The sequence below is a fragment of the Bufo bufo genome, chromosome 1, assembly GCF_905171765.1.
Source record: "Bufo bufo chromosome 1, aBufBuf1.1, whole genome shotgun sequence".
Taxonomy (NCBI): domain Eukaryota; kingdom Metazoa; phylum Chordata; class Amphibia; order Anura; family Bufonidae; genus Bufo; species Bufo bufo.
Window position 1 is genome coordinate 509,800,169 of NC_053389.1, and position 23,036 is coordinate 509,823,204.

General features: G+C 43.9%; 1 protein-coding gene across 2 annotated transcripts in view; it reads left to right on the forward strand.

The window, feature by feature from the left end:
- The window catches only part of LOC120981567, a 180,638-nt gene that overhangs the window by 58,283 nt on the left and 99,319 nt on the right, over window positions 1–23,036 (forward strand). For both annotated transcript variants that reach the window (XM_040411107.1, XM_040411113.1), the window contains 3 exons: window positions 16,770–16,831; window positions 19,124–19,312; window positions 21,645–21,727. In XM_040411107.1, the coding sequence (XP_040267041.1) occupies window positions 16,770–16,831; window positions 19,124–19,312; window positions 21,645–21,727 (334 nt within the window). The remainder of the gene's footprint in view (window positions 1–16,769; window positions 16,832–19,123; window positions 19,313–21,644; window positions 21,728–23,036) is intronic.

The window sequence follows — 23,036 nt, forward strand, 5'->3', positions numbered from 1 at the left end:
CTTGCAACAGTCTCACCATATTTATTTTTTATTTTTTTATTTTTTATGCTTAACACAAGATTTATTGAGAGCAAAAGAAAATCATAAATTACTGCTTAAACTGCTAAAAGTCGCAGGCAGAGTGGTACAGGAGAACTGCAGTATAAAGGAAGGCAATACCCTTAGAAGAGTAGTCATGAAATACAATCATCAATAATGTGCAAAACCAAAAAACTGTCATGTTAGCATTTAATAACTAACTAAAACCCAATCACAGCAGGTCTCAACTAGCACACGCAAGTAAATGTACAAAAACCAAGTAACATATAAAACCAGATTCAAGTCTATGCTATATGTGTATAACAAACATATTCCACATGAAAACTTACAGTTACTTGGCTTGGCCCTTGGGGAACTCGGACACCACTTCCACACTTTGGCCGCGGGCTCGGCAGAGCTGATGTTGTGTTTTATCCTAATGAGAAAGATTTCATAATAAGGATTTGGAGAAGGGGCAGAGGGATAGCAGAGCAGAGAGAGGCTGGTGCTGCTACTAGGGGGGTCATACCATGGGGGAGTAGTAAAGCCCACCATAATGCCCCCCCCAGTAGAAATAATTATCCTTATAATGTGCAAAACATACCCCCTTGTAATGCCCCCAGTTGAGCTAATGTTCCCATAATGTGCCAATATAAAATACCCCTTCTCAGTGCCCCCGTAGATGACCCCATAGTGCTCCTCTACCCCCTTTCCCATAGTACCCACCATAATGTGTCCCAGTATAAAATGCCCCTATACAGAGCCCCCCATATAAAATACCCCTTCTTATTAGCCTGAGTAGATGCCCCTATAGTGCCACCCAATAATGTGCCAGTAAGATGTGCCCCCATAGATGCCACCTAATCATGTGCCAGTAAGATGTGCCCCCATAGATGCCCCCTAATCATGTGCCAGTAAGATGTGCCCCATAGATGCCCCCAATCATGTGCCAGTAATAAGAGCCCCCATAGATGCCCCCCAATCATGTGCCAGTAATAAGAGTGCCCCCCATCATGTGAAAGTAGCCCCCCTTATGTGCCAGTCACCCCCTATAATGTGCCAGTAGCCCCCCTATCAAGTGCCAGTAGCCCCCCTTATGTGCCAGTAGCCCCCCTTATGTGCCAGTAGCCTCCTATTATGTGCAGGTAGCCCCCCTTATGTGGCAGTAGCCCCCCTTATGTTCCAGTAGCCTCCTATCATGTGCCAGTAGCCCCCCTTATGTGCCAGTAGCCCCCCTAATGTGCCAGTAGCTACCCTTATGTGCCAGTAGCCCCCATTATGTGCCAGTAGCCTCCCTTATGTGCCAGTAGCCCCCCTTATGTGCCAGTAGCTCACCTTATGTGCCAGTAGCCCCCCTTATGTGCCAGTAGCCCCCCTTATGTGGCAGTAGCCTCCTATCATGTGCCAGTAGCCCCCCAATGTGCCAGTATCAAGTGCCTCTCTCCTTACCACCCACCCCCCATGTGCCAGTATCATAGTGCCATCTCCCCCCCAATGTGCCAGTATTAAGCGCCTCTCTCCTCCCCCCCATATGTGCCAGTATCATAGTGCCATCTCCCCCCTCCCAATGTGCCAGTATCAAGTGCCTCCCCCCCCCGTGTGGCAGTATCAAGTGCCTCTCTCCTTCCCACCCACGCCCCATGTGCCAGTATCATAGTGCCATCTCCCCCCCAATGTGCCAGTATCAAGTGCCTCTCTTCTTCCCACCCACCCCCCCATGTGCCAGTATCATAGTGCCATCTCCCCCCCCAATGTGCCAGTATTAAGTGCCTCTCTCCTCCCCCCCATATGTGCCAGTATCATGGTGCCATCTCCCGCCCCCCCCTCCCAATGTGCCAGTATCAAGTGCCTCCCGCTCCCCCCATGTGGCAGTAACAGTCGGGTATTTAAAAAAAAATACTTATACTTACCTCCATGTCAGCGATGCGATGCAGCCTCTTCCGGGCTGTGTCCCGCGCTGTATGTCCATATATGGAGTCAGTGCTTGTGTATTTCAGAAAAGTTTCTGCTGGGACTCGAACCCACGACCTTCTGTATCAGAGGCAAGGCACGGCACTTAACCACACAGCTATAAGAGCTGCATAGCCACTGCCTGAAAAAATATGAGACTTCTACTGTAGACTCGTTTATAGCTTTGGTAGCTAGTGTACATCCATACACATGACAGCTGCCCAAGCACACTCAGATCTGCTATATCTCTATATATCTATATACTGTATAGTAATACTTAGATATATATAGATATAGCAGAGCTGAGTGTGCAGTATCATAGTGCCATAGCACACTCAGCTCTACTATATCTCTATATATGACAGCTGCAGTACACCCAGCTCTGCTACATCTATACACATGACAGCTGCCCCTGCACACTCAGCTCTGCTATATATCTCTATATATCTATCTACTGTATAGTAATACTTAGAGATATATAGATATAGTAGAGCTGAGTGTGCTGGGGCAGCTGTCATATAGAGATATAGCAGTGATGGGTGTGTTGGGGTAGCTGTCATGTGTATAGATGTACACTGGCTATAACAGCTATAACAGAGTCTACAGTAGAAGTCTCATATTTTTTTCAGTCAGTGGCTATGCAGCTCTTATAGCTGTGTGGGTAAGTGCTTTACCTCTGATGCAGAAGGTTGTGGGTTCAAATCCCATCTCTCTCTCTCATGAGAAGCGTGCAAGTTGTGACACAGGCAGGACGTCTATAAAGTAGTAAGGGTGCTGCCGGGAGGTGAGAGAAGGCTGCCGCCGTCCTGCATGTTGTTACAGTGTGTGGTGTTTGTGGCAGTGGCAGTCGCTACACTGGCCAAGGATGCTCCTCGCTGACGGCGCCCCCCTTCTGACAGCGCCCCGGGTGGCCACCCAGCCCGCAAAACAGCCCTGAGCCCACCCTTAACATGTTTAACTCTGCCTATTATATAAAGGCGGCATAGGTAAGATGGGTTTAAATCATGAAAATGAGGCAGTTGATTGTGTTTTTATGTTGGGATCGTACACACATGTGCAATCCCAGATACAGTATATGATTGAGCTGGAGAGAATCCATAGACTATAATAGGTCTGCTCAGGAAAGTCCTTTTTTACCGGACAAAAAAGTCTTGCATGCAGGACTTTTTTGTCTGGTCTTTTTGACAGAATCTGTGACAGTGACCCGAACGAAGATGTGAGTGGATGGTATTAGATCAAAGTATATGCAGAAAGAAGTTGAGAAAAATCCAGCTCCACTTTAAAGGAATTACGTTTATTCAGCTTGCGGTTAAAAACTCATCCAAGAAATACAAAATTTAGCAGTCTTGTCTTGTCTACATGTTTCGGGCTATCAGAGACATTTCCAGCCCTTCTTCATGACACATTAGTGTCATGAAGAAGGGCTGGAAATGTCTCTGATAGCCCGAAACATGTAGACAAGACAAGACTGCTAAATTTTGTATTTCTTGGATGAGTTTTTAACCGCAAGCTGAATAAACGTAATTCCTTTAAAGTGGAGCTGGATTTTTCTCAACTTCTTTCTGCATTTGCTGCCCGCACCTGACACGGGCCATCCGTGCTCACAACTAAAGGAAGGGCAGGTGAGAGCTGCTACATTTCTCTTTTCCTATAGATCAAAGTATAGCATCAGCTACACGTTTAACACACAAATACAGAACAAGAACCAAGATCACTACATACATACAGCACCAGAACCAAGCCTATAAGTCAAACATAGGACCAGAACCAAGTTCACTGCATGAATATAGCACCAGAACCAACCCTATATGTCAAATACAGCACCAAAACCACATTTACTGTATAAATACAGCACCAGAACCAACCCTATATGTCAAATACAGCACCAGAACAATATTCATTATATAAATACAGCACCAAAACCAAACCCATAAGTCAAATACAGCACCAGAACCAAGTTCAATGCATAAATACAGCACCAGAACCATGTGAACTACATATATACTTCACCAGATTTTAAAAGTTCAGTACAGATACCATTTGTGTTTTCAGGTCACCACTTACCATATAAGCATGTACGGTGTGAAGCCACAGCTCCCACGATGGCCTGAACAACAGTAGAGGGAGGCTGGGAGTTGTTGTTTCACAAAACCACATGCTATCACCCATCAACAGCTGTAGATCATCCAGGTGACTACAACACTCATCATACACAGTCAGTAGCAGAATAATCATTTCCATTTAGTGACTTACAGGTGACGTCTCCTCCTGAGTTCTTCTCCATCTCGTTCAGGCCACCATGATGACAACTCCTGCCCACTATTCAACTCTGCAGATTTTGCAGATGTCTTCAGCTTCTCTCTTTCCCAACACATTGGCACCCTGCATACTAACACAAACTCCTCTTAGTGCCACATGCTATGCCCTGAATATAACAGCAGCATTAGTGCCACACACATTGCCCGCAACAGTAGTGCCATACTCTTTGTATCCTCTGTAAATAGTGCCACATACTCTGTGCCCTCTGTATATAGTACCACATGCTCTGTGCCCTCTTTATATAGTGCCACATGCTATGTGCCCTCTGTATATAGTGCCTCATGCTCTGTGCCCTCTGTTTATAGTGCCACACACAGTGCCCCTAATGCTAGTGCCACATGCTCTGAGAGTATAGTCCCTCTTATATGTGCCCTCTTTATGTATAGTACCAATTATACAGTATGTGCCTCCTTTATGTATAGTGCCTCTTATATGCACCCCCTTTATGTATATTATCTCTTATATGTGCCCTCTTTATGTATTGTGCCTCATATGTACCCCTTTATGTATTGTGCCTCTTATATGTGCCCCCTTTATGTATAGCTTTTTTTTGTGCCCCCTGTATGTATAGCACATCTTACAGTGTATGTGCCTCTTTTATGTACACTGCTCAAAAAAATAAAGGGAACACTTAAACAACACAATATAACTCCAAGTCAATCACACTTCTGTGAAATCAAACTGTCCACTTAGGAAGCAACACTGAGTGACCAATCAATTTCACATGCTGTTGTGCAAATGGGATAGACAACAGGTGGAAATTATAGGCGATTAGCAAGACACCCCCAATAAAGGAGTGGTTCTGCAGGTGGTAACCACAGACCACTTCTCAGTTCCTATGCTTCCTGGCTGATGTTTTGGTCACTTTTGAATGCTGGCGGTGCTTTCACTCTAGTGGTAGCATGAGACGGAGTCTACAACCCACACAAGGGGCTCAGGTAGTGCAGCTTATCCAGGATGGCACATCAATGCGAGCTGTGGCAAGAAGGTTTGTTGTGTCTGTCAGCGTAGTGTCCAGAGCATGGAGGCGCTACCAGGAGGAAGGCCAGTACATCAGGAGACGTGGAGGAGGCTGTAGGAGGGCAACAACCCAGCAGCAGGACCGCTACCTCTGCCTTTGTGCAAGGAGGAACAGGAGGAGCACTGCCAGAGCCCTGCAAAATGACCTCCAGCAGGCCACAAATGTGCATGTGTCTGCTCAAACGGTCAGAAACAGACTCCATGAGGGTGATATGAGGGCCCGATGTCCACAGGTGGGGGTTGTGCTTACAGCCCAACACCGTGCAGGACGTTTGGCATCTGCCAGAGAACACCAAGATTGGCAAATTCGCCACTGGCGCCCTGTGCTCTTCACAGATGAAAGCAGGTTCACACTGAGCATATGTGACAGACGTGACAGAGTCTGGAGACGCCGTGGAGAACGTTCTGCTGCCTGCAACATCCTCCAGCATGACCGGTTTGGCATTGGGTCAGTAATGGTGTGGGGTGGCATTTCTTTGGAGGGCCGCACAGCCCTCCATGTGCTCGCGAGAGGTAGCCTGACTGCCATTAGGTACCGAGATGAGATCCTCAGACCCCTTGTGAGACCATATGCTGGTGCGGTTGGCCCTGGGTTCCTCCTAATGCAAGACAATGCTAGACCTCATGTGGCTGGAGTGTGTCAGCAGTTCCTGCAAGACGAAGGCATTGATGCTATGGACTGGCCCGCCCGTTCCCCAGACCTGAATCCAATTGAGCACATCTGGGACATCATGTCTCGCTCTGTCCACCAACATCACGTTGCACCACAGACTGTCCAGGAGTTGGCAGATGCTTTAGTCCAGGTCTGGGAGGAGATCCCTCAGGAGACCGTCCGCCACCTCATCAGGAGCATGCACAGGCGTTGTAGGGAGGTCATACAGGCAGGCACGTGGAGGCCACACACACTACTGAGCCTCATTTTGACTTGTTTTAAGGACATTACATCAAAGTTGGATCAGCCTGTAGTGTGTTTTTCCACTTTAATTTTGAGGGTGACTCCAAATCCAGACCTCCATGGGTTGAAAAATTTGATTTCCATTTTTTAATTTTTGTGTGATTTTGTTGTCAGCACATTCAACTATGTAAAGAACAAAGTATTTCAGAAGAATATTTAATTAACTCAGATCTAGGATGTGTTATTTTTGTGTTCCATAAATTTTTTTGAGCAGTGTATATTGCCTCTAATATCTGCCCCTTTTATGTATGGATATAGCAGGGTTAACACACAAATTCTTAACTCAAATTTCTTAACTCATCTCGTTATCTTGAAACAAAATCCATTAAAGGTGTTTGCTTAATGTATTTAGTTTGTATATCACCTCTTATATGTGCCTCTTTTATGTATAGTGCCTTTTCTATGTGCCCCCTTTATGTATAGGGCCTCTTGTATGTGCCCCCTTTATATAGTGCCTTTTATATGTGCTCACTTTTGTATAATGCCTCTTATATGTGCCGCATTCATTTATAGTGCCTCTCATGTGCCCCCTTTATGTATAGTGCCTCTAATATGTCTCCCATTCATGTATAATGCCTCTTAAATGTGCCCCCTTTATGTATAGTGCATCTTCTATGTGCCCTCTGTATGTATAAAGCCTCTTATATATGCCCCCTTCATTAATAGTGTCTCTTGTATGTGCTCTCTTTATGTATAGTGCCTCTTTTATGTGCCCCCTTTATATATAGTGCCTTTTAAATGTGCGCGCTTTATGTACAGTGCCTGTTATATAAGCCACCTTTATGTATTGTGCCTCTTATATGTGCCCCTTTCATGTATAGTGCCCCTTATATATGCCCGATTTATGTATTGTGCCCCTTATATGTGCCCCTTTATGCATAGTGTCTCTTATATGTGCCCACTTTATGTTTAGTGCCTCTTGTATGTGCCATTCATGTAAAATGCCTCTTATATGTGCCCACTTTATGTATAGTGCCTCTTTTATGTGCTCCTTTTATGTATAGTGACTCTTAAATGTGCCCCCTTCATGGATCGTGTCCTTTATATGTGCCCCCTTTATGTATAGTGCCTCTTATATGTGCTCCATTTATGCATAATGCCTCTTATATATGCCCACTTTATGTATAGTGCCTCTTATATGTACACCCTTCATGTATGGTGCCTCTTGTATGTGCTCTCTTTATGCATAGTGCCTATAGTATGTGCCCCTTTTATATATAGTGCCTGTTATATGTGCCCCATTTATGTATAATGCCACTTATATGTGCCCACTTTATGTATAGTGCCTCTTATATGTGCCTCCATTATGCATAGTAACTCTTATGTGTGCCCTCTTTATTTATAGTGCCTCTTATATGTGCCAACTTTATGTATAGTGCCTCTTATATTTGCCCTCTTCATGCATAGTGCTTCTTATATGTGCCCCCTTCATGTATAGTGCCTCTTTTATGTGTCCGCTTCAAGTATAGTGCCGCTAATATGTGTCCCTTTCATGTTTAATGCCCCTTATATGTGCCCCCATTATGTATAGTGCCTCTTATATCTGCCCCCTTTATGTATAGTGCCTCTTATATGTGCCCCATTTATGTATAGTGCCTCTTATTTGTGCCCCCTATTTGTGCCCCCTTTATGTATAGTGCCTCTTATATGTGCCCCTTTTATGTATATTGCCTCTTACATGTGTCCCCTTTATGTATAGTGCCTCCTATATTATTTATTTATTTTATGCACTCATATATCGCTACTATATTCCGCAGCGCTTTAGAGACATTAGCTTCCAACTGTCCCCAATGGGGCTCACAATCTAAGGTCCCAATCAATATGTCTTTGGAGTGTGGGAGGAAACCATAGTACCCGGAGGAAACCCACGCAAACACGGGGAGAACATACAAACTCCATGCAGATGTTTCCCTTGGTCGGATTCGAACCTAGAACCTATGTGCCCCCTTTATGTACACTGCCCCTTATATGTGCCCACTTTATGTATAGTGCCTCTTATATGTGCCCCTTTATGTATAGTGCCTCTTATATGTGCCCTCTTTATTTATAGTGCCTCTTATATGTGCCCCCTTTATGTATAGTGCCTCTTATATGTGCCCCCTTCATGTATAGTGCCTCTTATATGTGCCCCCTTCATGTATAGTGCCTCTTATATGTGCCCCCTTTATATATAGTGCCTCTTATATGTGCCCCCTTCATGTATAGTGCCTCTTATATGTGCCTTCTTCATGTATAGTGCCTCGAATATGTTTCCCCTTCATGTATAATGCCTCTAATATGTATAATGCCTCTAATATGTATAGTGCCTCTTATATGTGCCCACTTTATGCATAGTGCCTCTTAAATGTGCCCGCTTTATGTATAGTACCTCTTATATGTGCCCACTTTATGTATAGTACCTCTTATATGGGCCCACTTTATGTATAGTGCCTCTTATATGTACTCCCTTCATGTATAGTGCCTCTTATATGTGCCTTCTTCATGTATAGTGCCTCTAATATGTTTCCCCTTCATGTATAATGCCTCTAATATGTGCCCCCTTTATGTATAGTGCCTCTTAAATGTACCTGCCTTATGTATAGTGCCTCTTATATGTGCCCACTTTATGTATAGTACCTCTTATATGTGCCCACTTTATGTATAGTGCCTCTTATATGTACTCCCTTCATGTATAGTGCCTCTTGAATGTGCTCTCTATATGTATAGTGCCTCTTGTATGTGCCCCCTTTATATATAGTGCCTCTTATATGTGCCCTTTTTATGTATGTTGCCTCTCATATGTGCCCTCTTTATTTAAAGTGCCTCTTATATGTACCTGCTTTATGTATAGTGCCTCTTAAATGTTCCCCCTTTATGTATAGTGCCTCTTATATGTGCCCCTTCATGTATAGCTCCACTAATATGTACCCCCTTCATGTATAGTGCCTCTTATATGTGCCTGCTTCAAGTATAGTGCCGCTAATATGTGTCCCTTTCTTGTATAGTGCCTCTTATATTTTCCCCCTTTACATATAGTGCCTCTAATAAGTGCCCGCTTTATGTAAAGTGTCTCTTATATGTGCCCCATTTATGTACAGTGCCTCTTATATGTGCCACCTTTATGTATAGTGCCTCCTAAATGTGCCCCCTTCATGTATAGTGCCTCATTTGTGCCCCCTGTAGGTTTAGTGCATCATATATGTGCCTCCTTTGCATGTATTGCCTCTTATATGTGCCCCTTTATGTATAGTGCCTATTATATGTTCCCCCTGTATGTTTAGTGCCTCTTTGCTGTGTCTCCTGAATACAGTGTACACACACTGTATTATAAAACTCAGTAGAAGCTAGAAGGCAGTGGGTAACAGAAGGTGTGACTATCGCTAGGATATAAATAAACCAACACTTGTTTCCCTTTTACTTGTTAAGTAAGTGACCCAATATCGCTAGGATATGCCCCCATTGTCTTATAGGTGCAGGTCCACCACTGGGACCCGCACCTATATCGAGAACGGAGCCCCGAAAGTGAAGGATTTCGCACTGCGCATGCGCAGCCACCCTCCATTAATTTTCTATGGTGCCGGCGAAAATATTTTCGTTGAGCCCATAGAAGTGAATGGGAGTGGTAGCCGGTCATGTGCAGCACACTCCCATGCTCTTCTATGGGGAGCCGGCTTGGTGGTGGTCAGACCGGAGTCCTCCAGCCCCCACCTTGCGGAGCTCCTTTCTTGATATAGGTGCGGGTCCCAGGGGTGGTACCCGCAGCTTTAAGACAATGGGAGCATATCCTAGCGATATGCCCCCATTGTGTATGACGAGACAACCCCTTTAAGGTTACGGTCAGTTTTAGGGTTAGGATTAGTATTAGGGCCAGTGTTAGGGTTAGGTCCAGTATTAGAATAAGGGGGCAGTATTAAGGTTAGGTTCAGTATTAGAGTTAGGCATATGATTACCATAAGGCTACATTCAGACGACCATAAGTGTTTTGCGGTCTTCAAATTGCGGATCCGCAAAACATGGACACCGGCCAAGTGTGTTCTGCATTTTGCTTAACGCACACGGCCAGCCCTATATAGAAATGCCTATTCTTGTCTGCGACTGTGGACAAGAATAGGACATGCTCTATATTTTTTCTGGGGCCACGGAACAGAACTACGGATGCGTACAGCTCACAGTGTGCTGTTCGCATCTTTTGAGGCCCCATTACAATAAATAGGTCCGCACCCGTTCTGCAAAGTCGCAGACCGAGAAATACGGCCATCTGAAATGCACTTAGGGGCCAGTATTGGGGTTAGAGTCAGCTTTAGGGTACATTCACACGAAGATATTTCCATTCATTTCAATGGGACCGCAAAAGATGCGGACATCCGCATCAGTTGTTCCATTACGCGTCCCCGCAAAAAATATAGAGCATGTCTTATTCTTGTCTGCAGACAAGAATAGTAACTTCTATCATAGCGCTGGCTGTGTGTTCCACAAAATATGGAACGCACATGGCCAGTATCTGTGTTTTGCGTACTAGGCTTAAGGGTTTGCGGACAGCAAAACACATACGGTCGTGTGAATGTAGTCTTAGGGTTAGGTGTCAGAATTAGGGTTAGGGGTCAGTATGGGTTAGGGAAAGGCCCCTTACCCTAATACTGGCCCCAAACCCTTAAGCCTAGTATTGACCCTTTATACTCACCTGCCACGACATGGTGGTCCCACGCTGCAGTGTTGCAGACCCGGCCTCTTCTGGCGGGTCTGTTCCTGAGGAACGTCGCAGATGGCGCAATGAAATCATGGTGCCTCCTACATCACGTCAGTGTGCGCCGCTGGAATAGACGAGCAGGGAACCAGTAGTTCCTTTGTCCAGCCGGCTGCTGCTGCAGGCTCAATTGTATCTGCATCCAGTGAACGCAGATAGAATAGAATTCAGCGGCAGCAGCGGCCCTGGACATCGACTGGCCCAGGGGGCATGTGTCCTTCTGCCCCCCAGCCCAGCCCACCCCTGGCTGGTGGGTAGGGGAGTACTTCTTTTTTCTCTCCAGTGTTTGGGGGATGGACAGCTAAACGCTTCCTTGGGACAGTGTGGACATGCTGGGTGATGATGGTGGAGGTTGTGTTGTTGCTGCCACATCCTCTATTTGTGGGTTGGCAGGTGTGCAGCGTCCCACATCAGTGTGTAAATGGGACACTTTAAACATCTGCCTATGTATTTGTATTGTATGGTATTTCCTATTATCAGTCCTGCATTGTCATTTCACCCATTCGCCCCTAGGTGGTGCTGGCACCACATAATATATATATAGCTTGGATGTGTCTAGCTCAGAAGGAATGAGAGAGAGAGTAGACAGGAAGTGAAGTTAGTTCGTACAGTGTGTATGGAGGAGAGAAACAGTCATCGTCCATCATGTAGTCTGCTATTTCTACCCCCTGGTCATGGCCAGGCAAAAGGAGTACAGCGAACATTTCTCTACAGCAACCAAGCACCAGACAGTGAGTCCATTTATAAATATGCAGTAAGCCTAGTGAGGGTAACATCTGAAGCTAGCTTTTGGACCTCATCAGCACAAGTGACCAGGAGTAGCCTTCCGAGTACCTGGACACAACTGGATGATTAAGGCCATAATTGACTTTATCCACTGCACAAGCCTTCCGGGACATAGTGCAAAAACCTAAACCTTTTTAGTGGAGTATCCTGCAAATAATGAAGCAGAAATGTTTGCCTGCCACAAGGAGAACACCCTTTTGGATAGCTCAAGATAAGTAGAAAACAGCATTTTCAGTACAAGTGTGCTATAGTTTGGACTTAGAATAACTACAGAAGTCTTGCCTGTAAAGAGTCAATCCTAAAGAGAACTACCCAACTAGCAATTGCCTAAACCTGATAAAAGGAATACAATGTGTCTGTACTGACTACCTGAAGACAATTGATTTAGTAAATGTTTAACTGTTTGATAACAACTGACTCCTCATCATTTCCACTACTACTCTCAACATTTGCACCTAGCGGTGCTGGCATCACTAGTACACTCATGCACATCACCCCTAGGGTGTCCGGTTGTTGCAGGTGGCACTGTCACTCCAGAGGAGGAGGAAGAGGCCGAGACTGCAGCAGAAGAGGGAGCAGGAGGAGCCTGAGATCTTTAGTGGTTTTTGAGGTGTCTACTCCACTGCAGCTTGTGCTTTGCATTTAGATGCCTGGTCATGCAGGTGGTGCTCAGGACTAGAACATTTATGCCTTGCTTCATGCTCTGATTGCACAGCGTGCAAACCACTGGTGTCTTGTCATCAGCACATTGTCTGAAGAACTGCCACACCAGGGAACTTCTTGGAGCTGGCTTTGGTGTGCTCAGTCCCTGGGTGCGGTGGGCAGTAGAAGGCGTACTGGCTAGGGGACCGCCACTCTGCTTTTGCACCCTGCTCCCTCTTTTGCTGTGTGGCTGGTGCTGTGTGACCAACACCTCTTCCACCGAACTGCACACGTCACTCGCATGACCTTGATTCCATGTGGGGTTTAGCACCTCATCATCCTCCACATCATCTTCTACCCACTCCTCACCCCCTTCCCTCCTTGCCAGTCTGCACACTGCAGAAAGCCGCAGAAGTTGGCACCTTTGTTCGTCATCATCAGAGACGTGCTGCAGTGGTCCTCCCATGTCCACATCCTGAAACATAAGTGGTTGAGCATCAGTGCAATCAATCTCCTCCACATCTGGGGCAGGGCTATGTGGATGGCCCTGGGAAACCCTGCCAGCAGTCATCAAAAAGCAGAAGAGACTGCTGCATGACTTGGGGCTCAGACTGCTTGCCTGATTTAAATGGGGGTGAGGTGAAAGATAGATGCCCATGGGCTGCAGGTGCCAACTCTGCGCTTTCAGCAGTGGACTGGCTGGGAGACAATGTAAAGGAACTGGAGGCACTGTCAGTCACCCAATCTACTACCGCCTCTACTTGTTCTGGCCTCACCATTCATACACCAGTATTCGGGCCTACAAAATAACGCTGAACTTTCTGTCACTTTTGTGCACCTGAGGAAGGTGTTTCATTTGGGCATGTAGCTGGCACAGGTCGACCACGTCCACATCCTCTCCCTGCAACAGGAGCTCCACCAACACCAGCAGCACCACGCCCAGGGCCATGTCCCTTATTTTATGCTCTCCTCATTCTTTGAGGTCACCCACCGAACTAACAGATGGATTAACTAGATTTATTTCCGTCACGTATGCAGTGCAGGTGTACCTCAGACAAACAATGGGTATATGTCACCCACCGAACTAACAGATGGATTAACTAGACTTATTACCCTGTCACGTATGCAGTGCAGGTTTACCTCAGACAAACAATGGGTATATATCACCCACCGAACTAACAAATGGATTAACTAGATTTATTTCCCTGTCACGTATGCAGTGCAGGTGTACCTCAGACAAACAATGGGTATATATCACCCACCGAACTAACAGATGGATTAACTAAATTTATTTCCCTGTCACGTATGTAGTGCCGGTGTACCTCAGACAAACAATGGGTATATGTCACCCACCGAACTAACAGATGGATTAACTAGATTTATTTCCCTGTCACGTATGCATTGCAGGTGTACCTCACAAAAACAATAGGCATATGTTACCCACCGAACTAACAAATGAATTAACGATTATATTTTTGTGTCAGGGGTACAAAGATGGAGCATTGCACCCACAAAAAAATTGCTATAGGTCACCCACAGAATTAACAGCCAAATTAATTATAACATTTCTGTGTCAGGGGTGCAAAGATGGTGCATTGCACCCACAAAAGATCGCTATAGGTCACCCACAGAATTAACAGCCAGATGAATTATTATATTTCTTTGTCGGGGTGCAAAGCTGGTGTATAGCACCCACAAAAAAAAAATCACTATAGGTCACCCACAGTATAAATAGCCAGATGAGATTCCTAACACTTTCCTTCACTTCAGCTGCATGCTTCCTGTCTCTGCAATACTCAGAGCTGATGGGCGGTGCTACACGTGATACAGCTTTTATAGAGGCTGGGTCACATGATGCACGGGCCAATCATAGCCATGCCATTACTAGGCATGGCTGTGATGGCTTCTAAGTGCCCACAGCTTAACAGCTTGTTGATTGGCTGCTCTGCAGCCTTTCAACAAGCTTTATTAAATACCTGAACACCGAACTCGAACCCAAACTTTTCCTGAAAAGTTCGGGTTCGGGTCCGGGTACCCAAACTCGCAAAGTTCGGTAAGGACCCGAACTTTACAGTTCGGGTTCGCTCAACACTAGACACCTCCATACACCTTATAGCCCCAATGAAGAAGCAGACCTCCAAATCCCTGAAAAAAAAATCCAGCTTCTTTTTCATTGTGGCTATTGTGGTGAGAAGGACTTGAGCCGAACCTTTGGAAGCTTGGACCTACCTAAGCTGTAGCTTTTACTTGTTTGCTTCATGTTCTGGTTTAGTGCCCTAATTCTTCCCCAGTCTATGGCTGGCTACACCAGAGTAATAAAACACCATTCCCTGTAGGAAGTTGGCCAAGCAATTTGTTAGTTATATACTTGTCCTGCAAAGGTGTATGCCTGTGTACAAACGTCTGCCTGAAATCTGATTGTGAACCTGACGTGACCCATGCCTGTTCACCGTATTGACCCTTCACTGCCTGCCCTGACCTCAGACTGTTATATCGGATTGCCTGTATGTTGCCTGTCCTGACCTCACCCTGTCCCTGATTTTTTCCTCTTCTAATTCCTTGGTGCCTCACACTGGTCTTTCTGACCCCCGTCGGCCAGCTTTCAACCACATTAGGACTACTGTAGGAGGTAGTGGCCTGGTGTCTAATCTGCAGCTAAATCCAGATCCCTGTATAGTGGTTAAAGGGTGGAAACCAGGGGACCACTAGGATAACACACTTCTGTGGGGAAACCTGGCAGGAAGTGTTATATTTCCCTGAAGTGCCGCCACAGCAAAAATTAGGCATTACAAGGTATACATTCAAATCAATGAGTTGTCTTTTTGTAATGCACGAAAGGACAGGTCCTCCAAGAGAGAGACATTCTGGCCAAGAAACGAGGACCCCCTCTATTAAGTCAGAGTTCCCATATAAATGAAAACCCATAAAAACCTGGGCATACACTTTAGGTAGCCAAAAGCTATTCGTCCTGCCCCCCCCCCCGATTATACACGTGCTCAGATTGGCTTAGTGTACATGTGTTCTCAATAGAGAAATGTTAGTAAAAAGCTGCCAGGCACCTTTGGTCGAGCCTTCTTCTCTGACATCTGTCAGTCCGGATAACCCCACACCCTTTAGATGGTCTGCAGGCTGGCCTTAAAGTGTATTGTCAGTTTCAGGCTTTCACACTAAGCATCTATTATCACATTGTAATGGAGCTATGGCACCTCCATTTTGAAACAGATTCCTAACAAATACTGAGGGAGCTCACTGACTTAGTTCCGTTTTGCGGTCCGCAAACCGCTGATCCACAAAATACAGATGTGGTCCATGTCCCGTCCAAATATTTTTGTAGACCAAATAATTTCAATGGGTGCGTGGTCCAGGGACATATTCTTTTAGAGCATGATCCATGTGCTACACATCTCTGTGTCCGTTCTGCAAAAACATGTCCTATACTTGACCACAAAAATGTAGACCATGGACAAATTGAAGTCAATAAGTCTACAAACAATGCGGATACAACACGGATGGTATCTGCATTTTGCGGATCCAGAACTTGTGGCTGCAAATCACATATGTTTGTGTGCAAGAAGCCTTATGTTTATGTCAGGTTTCCACTGGATTTCCAGTATTGTTGACACCAACAGACTATACTGTTCTTCCCATCAAATGAGCTTAAATCTGAATAAAAGAACAAAGTAATAGGATAAACAAAGACTAAATCCCTTTCACAAACCTACTATGCAATATTTCTATTTCTGTTAGAAGTCTACAAGTGAAAACTGTAGTGTTCCATTCTGGTGCAAAACTTTACTCTATTTTAGAATCTGTATTAGACTGGATCTGCACATTATCCAAAACCAGGGGATTTAAAAAAAAAAAACAACAAGTTTATCAGTTCTTACATAATAATTTACCTCCCTGTAAAACCCGCTACTGACTTTTGCCAAGAAAGTCAATACCATAAAGTTCATGTCTGAATCTAGCTTTAGAAACGTGTCATAAGCCTTCTAACATTTTAGTAAACGTAAAATCACAGATAACGGAAATGACTTTGTTTATGCTGGGCCAGATTTGTCCTGTGACAGTATTGATAAGTCCCTTCTGGTATGTTCACATCATAGAAATCATGGAAGGAATCCATAATTAAATATATAAAAAATGTTGATGTAACAAAACAATGATGTTGAAAAAACGTGACACAATTCAGACTTAGAATAGACTTAGTCACGATGTTATACTAATTACTTGTATAAGATCTGCCATTGTGAACTATACAACTGCTGCTACTCTTGTCAAATAATGAGCAGCCTATTTCTATTAATATGCTTGTTGTGTGAACCATATTTTTTATTTTTTTATTATTTCTTGTAGGTGAAACAAGGAAAGCCTTGAGAGATGCTGATACCGCTGTTGTCTCAGATAAGTTGAATCCTGTGAGTCTGAAAAGATATTATTAGAATTAATCTGGTAATTCATTAACATGACCTTAAAAATGTGGATTAATGGGCGCAAAAAAAGGAAATAAGCAATAGAAATAAATAAATCAGTAGATGGCTGGCTAATGTGTTCTTTTCACACTGTGCCTTGAGCGCTAGTAAGACAATGAGTAAACGGCTATACAATCTCGACCCTTCCTCCTTCCTCTCGGCCAAGTATGCATGTGACTTGAATGGGGAGAGGGGAGAAAGACATTACATAGTAACATAGTAACATAGTACATAAGGCCGAAAAAAGACATTTGTCCATCCAGTTCGGCCTGTCATCCTACAAGTTGATCCAGAGGAAGGCAAAAAAACCCTGTGAGGTAGAAGCCAATTTTCCTCACTTTAGGGGAATAAAAAATTCCTTCCCGACTCCAATCAGGCAATCAGAATATCTCTCTGGATCAACGACCCATCTCTAGTAGCTATAGCCTGTAATATTATTACACTCCAGAAATACATCCAGGCCCCTCTTGAATTCCTTTATTGTACTCACCATCACCACCTCCTCAGGCAGAGAGTTCCATAGTCTCACTGCTCTTACCGTAAAGAACCCTTTTCTATGTTTGTGTACAAACCTTCTTTCCTCCAAACGCAGAGGATGTCCCCTCGTCACAGTCACAGTCCTGGGGATAAATAGATGATGGGATAGATCTCTGTACTGCCCCCTGATATATTTATACATAGTAATTAGATCTCCCCTCAGTCGTCTTTTTTCTAACGTGAATAACCCTAATTTTGATAATCTTTCAGGGTACTGTAGTTGCCCCATTCCAGTTATTACTTTAGTTGCCCTCCTCTGGACCCTCTCCAGCTCTGCTATGTCTGCCTTGTTCACAGGAGCCCAGAACTGTACACAGTACTCCATGTGTGGTCTGACCAGTGATTTGTAAAGTAGTAGGAATATGTTCTCATCACGGGCATCTATGCCCCTTTTGATGCAACCCATTATCTTATTGGCCTTGGCAGCAGCTGCCTGACACTGTTTTTTGCAGCTTAGTTTGCTGTTTATTAAAATTCCTAGATCCTTTTCCATGTCAGTGTTACCGAGTGTTTTACCATTTAGTATGTACGGGTGACTTGCATTATTCCTTCCCATGTGCATAACTTTACATTTGTCAGTGTTAAACCTCATCTGCCACTTATCTGCCCAAGCCTCCAATCTATCCAGATCCCTCTGTAGTAGTATACTGTCCTCTTCAGTGTTAATTACTTTACACAGTTTAGTGTCATCTGCGAAAATTGATATTTTACTATGCAAGCCTTCTACAAGATCAATAATAAATATATTGAAGAGAATAGGGCCCAATACTGACCCCTGAGGTACTCCACTAGTGACAGTGACCCAATCTGAGTATGTACCGTTTATAACCACCCTCTGTTTTCTATCATTGAGCCAGTTACTTACCCACTTACAGACGTTTTCTCCGAGTGCGAGCATTCTCATTTTATATACTAACCTTTTATGCGGTACAGTGTCAAATGCTTTGGAGAAGTCCAGATACACGACATCCATTGATTCGCCGCTGTCAAGTCTAGAACTTACCTCCTCATAGAAACTGATTAAATTAGTTTGACATGACCGATCCCTCACGAAGCCATGCTGATATGGCGTTATTTGCTTATTTCCGTTAAGATGCTCTAACATAGCATCTCTCAGAAAACCTTCAAACAGTTTACCCACAACAGATGTTAAACTTACCGGCCCATAGTTTCCAGGCTCTGTTTTTGGACCCTTTTTGAATATTGGCACCACATTTGCCATGCGCCAATCCTGTGGGACATTCCCTGTCAGTACAGAGTCCGCAAATATCAGAAATAAGGGTCTGGCTATGACATTACTTAATTCCCTTAGGATACGGGGGTGTATGCCATCCGGTCCTGTCGATTTGTCTATTTTGATATTTTTAAGTCGCTGTTGTACTTCTTCCTGGGTCAGATAGGACACTTTTAAGAGTTTGTCTCCCCGATACCAAAACGACTGGGCAGCTGAAAGCCAACCACCTTATCCTTATCTACTGCATCATTTGTGGTCAGGGGAGAGTCAGAAGGTGCCCATACACGTTATATGGTCAGCCATTTCTTCTCTAATGTGTATAACCATATTTAGAGAACATTGCATTGTCATGTTCACAGCATTCTATCTTTGTTACACTGTATAGCTGTCATTTTAATTTAGCATACATTCAGTGGATACTAAACAGAATTCTATTATCAGTATTTTTGCATTTTCCCTCTGTTCAGGATGTTTATTGCATCCGGGCTCTGGTGCGGTGCACAATGCAGAAAGAAGCGGAAGCTATTAAAGATTTAAATTATGGGCTACGCATCAACCCTTCTCATGCTTGTTCATTGATGCTAAGAGGCAACATTAAAAAATACATGAGACCAGAAAATAACTCAGATCTTCCACTGAATAATGATCAAGAAAAGGTAATTCGTTTTTTATTATGGAAGTAGAATAAACACTTCAAACAGGGATATTACTGCCATTGTTTTAGTATTTAGCATGAATGTTAATTTTGTAGGGACATCTCTGAGGACGGGCTTATATTAAAGGGGGTTATCTGAGATAATTATCCTAGCCTATTTGTTTGTATGTCCTTGGCTCCTGGTGATACTTCTAAGTTGAAATGCATCGAGACTGTAAATTAACCAGTTGGTCTCTGGTGCCCTGGCTATGCGCCATTGATGTGCAACAATATATGTCCGGGGGGGGATAAGGAGACCTGATAAATGTGCGCTTGTAGTACATGTCCCTGGATCAAGCAACACATTGGCTATGGGACTATTGGACTATAGGCTTCTTTAGGCTTGTGTACATGCACAGAGGTGGCGGCCGTGCATTTACCATAGGTGGATGTTATCAATCACATTCATCTTATATAGTGATCTGCTGTTGTATACAATACCCCTAGCACGTACCTGTTGTGCTTTGCTACCTATGCACAAGATATGTCCTGACTAGGCTGTGACATCTAATGTCTGGCAGCAATTTTTTAGATACATTGGAACTACTGGGTGCTAATTTTAGGCTGGCCCTAGTCACATGGTGTTACGTAACTGTTCACCTAACCATTTTTTTGACGTGGCCTTGTGCAGAGCACTTCCTGCTCTACTATACTGCGGCCCCAGTGTAATCCAATATTACCCATTATTCTCCTCTGTGCATACACCTACCCCACACCAGGGGAGATCTGTTGGTGTTTAGGGGAGACTCTCGCTATATCCTAGCCTGTTCCTTTGGGTGTTTACTTCCCTTTTTTACATTATACCTTAATAAAAATGTATTATTTTGATTTTAGCGTCTATGTCAGGCAGTGATACATATTTACCTATTAGATGCACACCCTATTATCTTAGTCTGTGAATTGAGACTGCAGATGGTCAGAAATTTATCTTACTCCAAGATTGGGATTTCACCCAGTGACCGCTGAGTGCAGCCAAAACACAGCCCACGCAATGACGGCCTATGGCCATTTAAATATGATATAAAGCTTTGTATCAGAAAAGCTGAGCTCTGATCTGAATAAAGATATATTTAAAAATTTAAAGTATTTTTTCTAGACCCCCCACAAAAGTGAGATGATGGCCGAGAATGTTCTAAAATGGGTCACATACCTGCTCAAACCCATGCTCTTGTAGCATCGCTCTCTTGGTCTTTTTTCCAGTATGGCAGTGCCCACTACCCCACCTGACAGCTGAGACCAGTGATTAGCTTAAGCATTCATGTGGACTGGTGAGGCATGTCACTGCTGCAGCGCCAGAAGCAAAAGGCTAAAAGAGTAAAGGATTGTGACTCTAGAAGAGCAGGGGTTTGAGCAGGTAAGTAAATCTTTAACCAGCACAGAATGTTGGATATAAAAAAAAAAAAAAAAACAATGTAGAGATTCAAATGAAATAAAGGTGTTTTTCGCGTTTTTCTATTGATGACCTATCTTCAGGATAGCTCATCAATATCAGATCGGTGGTGGTCCGACTCCTGGGACCCCCTGCCTATCAGCTGTTTTAAGAGAAAGCAGAGCTCGTATATGCTGCCTTCTCTTCTCTGTTTACCTGCTCGCCGTCGCAACTGCTGTGGCGAGTGGTGTAATTACAACTATGGCGTCCCCCCCTAAACTAAACTAAACATCCCCCGCCAATCTGATATGGATTACCTATTCCGAGAATAGGCCTATAGATAAAAGCGGAAAACCCCTTTAACATCTGAGAAACCTTGCTTACTTTTTTTTTTTTTTACCCAAACAATGGAGCATTGGCTTTCTCTGCTGTTTCCCAGCTGCCTGGTGGTCAGGGCTTAGTCCCATCTTGCCTTAGTAACGGTGAGATGAGACAACCCCTTTATAAATAATTTAGCTTTGGCCAACAGTGGCTAGGATATGATTGTGATGTTGCATAGTCATTGACAATGTTGCCAGCAGATAACATGCTGCTATGGAAATTAGGCTGTGCCACCAGCTGTATCAGGGAAGGGAAGATGGCACCTACTGATTTGTACGAAGAACACTCCTTGAAACTATTGAAGGAACATGGTCACCATCTTTAGCACTGGAACACAGTTGTTTTTTCTTCCTTTAAATTCAGATGTTGTGAAGATGATGGTAAAGGGTAAATGTTATTTTTTCTACTATAGTATCATATGGTCACATATATTTTATAATGTTAACTGTATTGTAATTATCATTGTACATTCAAGCATAATTCTGAAAATTCAAAATATATCTAATTATGTACAGGATTATTATTATGGTATTTATTATTACAGGCCCTTCAAATCAACTACGCCTCAATCAAATTTTTAGGTGTAAAGAACTTCAATAACCCTGACATATCTGCATTCTACAATACGTATGTAATGTAACTTTTACTGGTTCCTACTATGAGATATTACATAAGCAAAAATGTTGATTTTGAGAGGTGGATTGTATACAAAAGAGGAAGTTTGCTGCATACAATTTGTACCGATTCATTAAATCTACTACTACATGACATGCTGTGGATACTGATAAGAGATTAGGGGTTTGTTAGTGGAACAAAGCGTTCCCCGTATAAAAGTATACTGTATAAAAAATATTACTACAAACTAATGCATCAATTTCTGCCATTATAGGGATTTTTCAGGATTTTGTTATTGATGCCTATCCTCAGCATAGACCATCAATATCTGATCTGTGTTGGTACAACTTGCACAACTCTTTCATGACCATCGACATAAAGGGGGTACCCTGGTCTGTGAGAATTTCTTTAGGGATCCCCGTGCAGGAGAACATGAAAAAATAATTCCAATATTTTTGGACGCCATGTTTCGCAAGGGTACCGCTTCCGGGTATCGTGCGGCATAGTCCAACACAACCAAGATATACTGGTGCCCCCTAGCTGACTTAACAATGGGACCCACCAAGTCCATGGCAATTCTTTCAAAAGGTACCTCAATGATAGGAAGAGGCACCAAGGGACTCCGGAAATGTGAGGTCGGGGCACTTATCTGGCAGGTTGGGCAGGACCCGTAGTATATTTCCACTTCCTTGTATACTCCAGGCCAGAAAAATCTTTGTAGTACCCTCTCCTGTGTTTTGCTAACACCCAAATGACCCCCAAGTACGTGGTTATGTGCAAGATCTAGTACCATACGTCTATAGGGTTTTGGCACCAGAAGCTGCTCCACAATTTCATTGTTGCATTTATTAACTCGATGCAGCAGGTTTCCATTCATGGCAAAATGCAGACATTTTTGGTCAGCTTCTGGTACCTGTGGTACACCAGCTATCACGGTAACATTTTCGTGAGCACTCATGAGAGTGGGGTCTCTCAACTGCTCTGTACCAAAGTTACCCCGAGACACCCCTAAGTCCAACACATTTTCCCCAGTTAGGGAAGCTTCATCTTCACCAGTTAACACCTGAAATGGAAAAGTGTCATTATCAGGTACGTCACATAACCCCATATTTTCATCAGACATTCAGTTACCATGACATCTTCCTTTTGCACCTTATCAGCACCATTGTTTTCAATAGTCTTTTCCTTTAAACCATTGGATTCAATGGGCCCCTCATAGCAATGATTATTTAACCGCCTCCGGACCGCCGAACGCAGGGACGCGTCCTGGAGGCGGTCGATTTATTCCTCCTTGACGCATATACGCGTCCTCTCGCGAGAC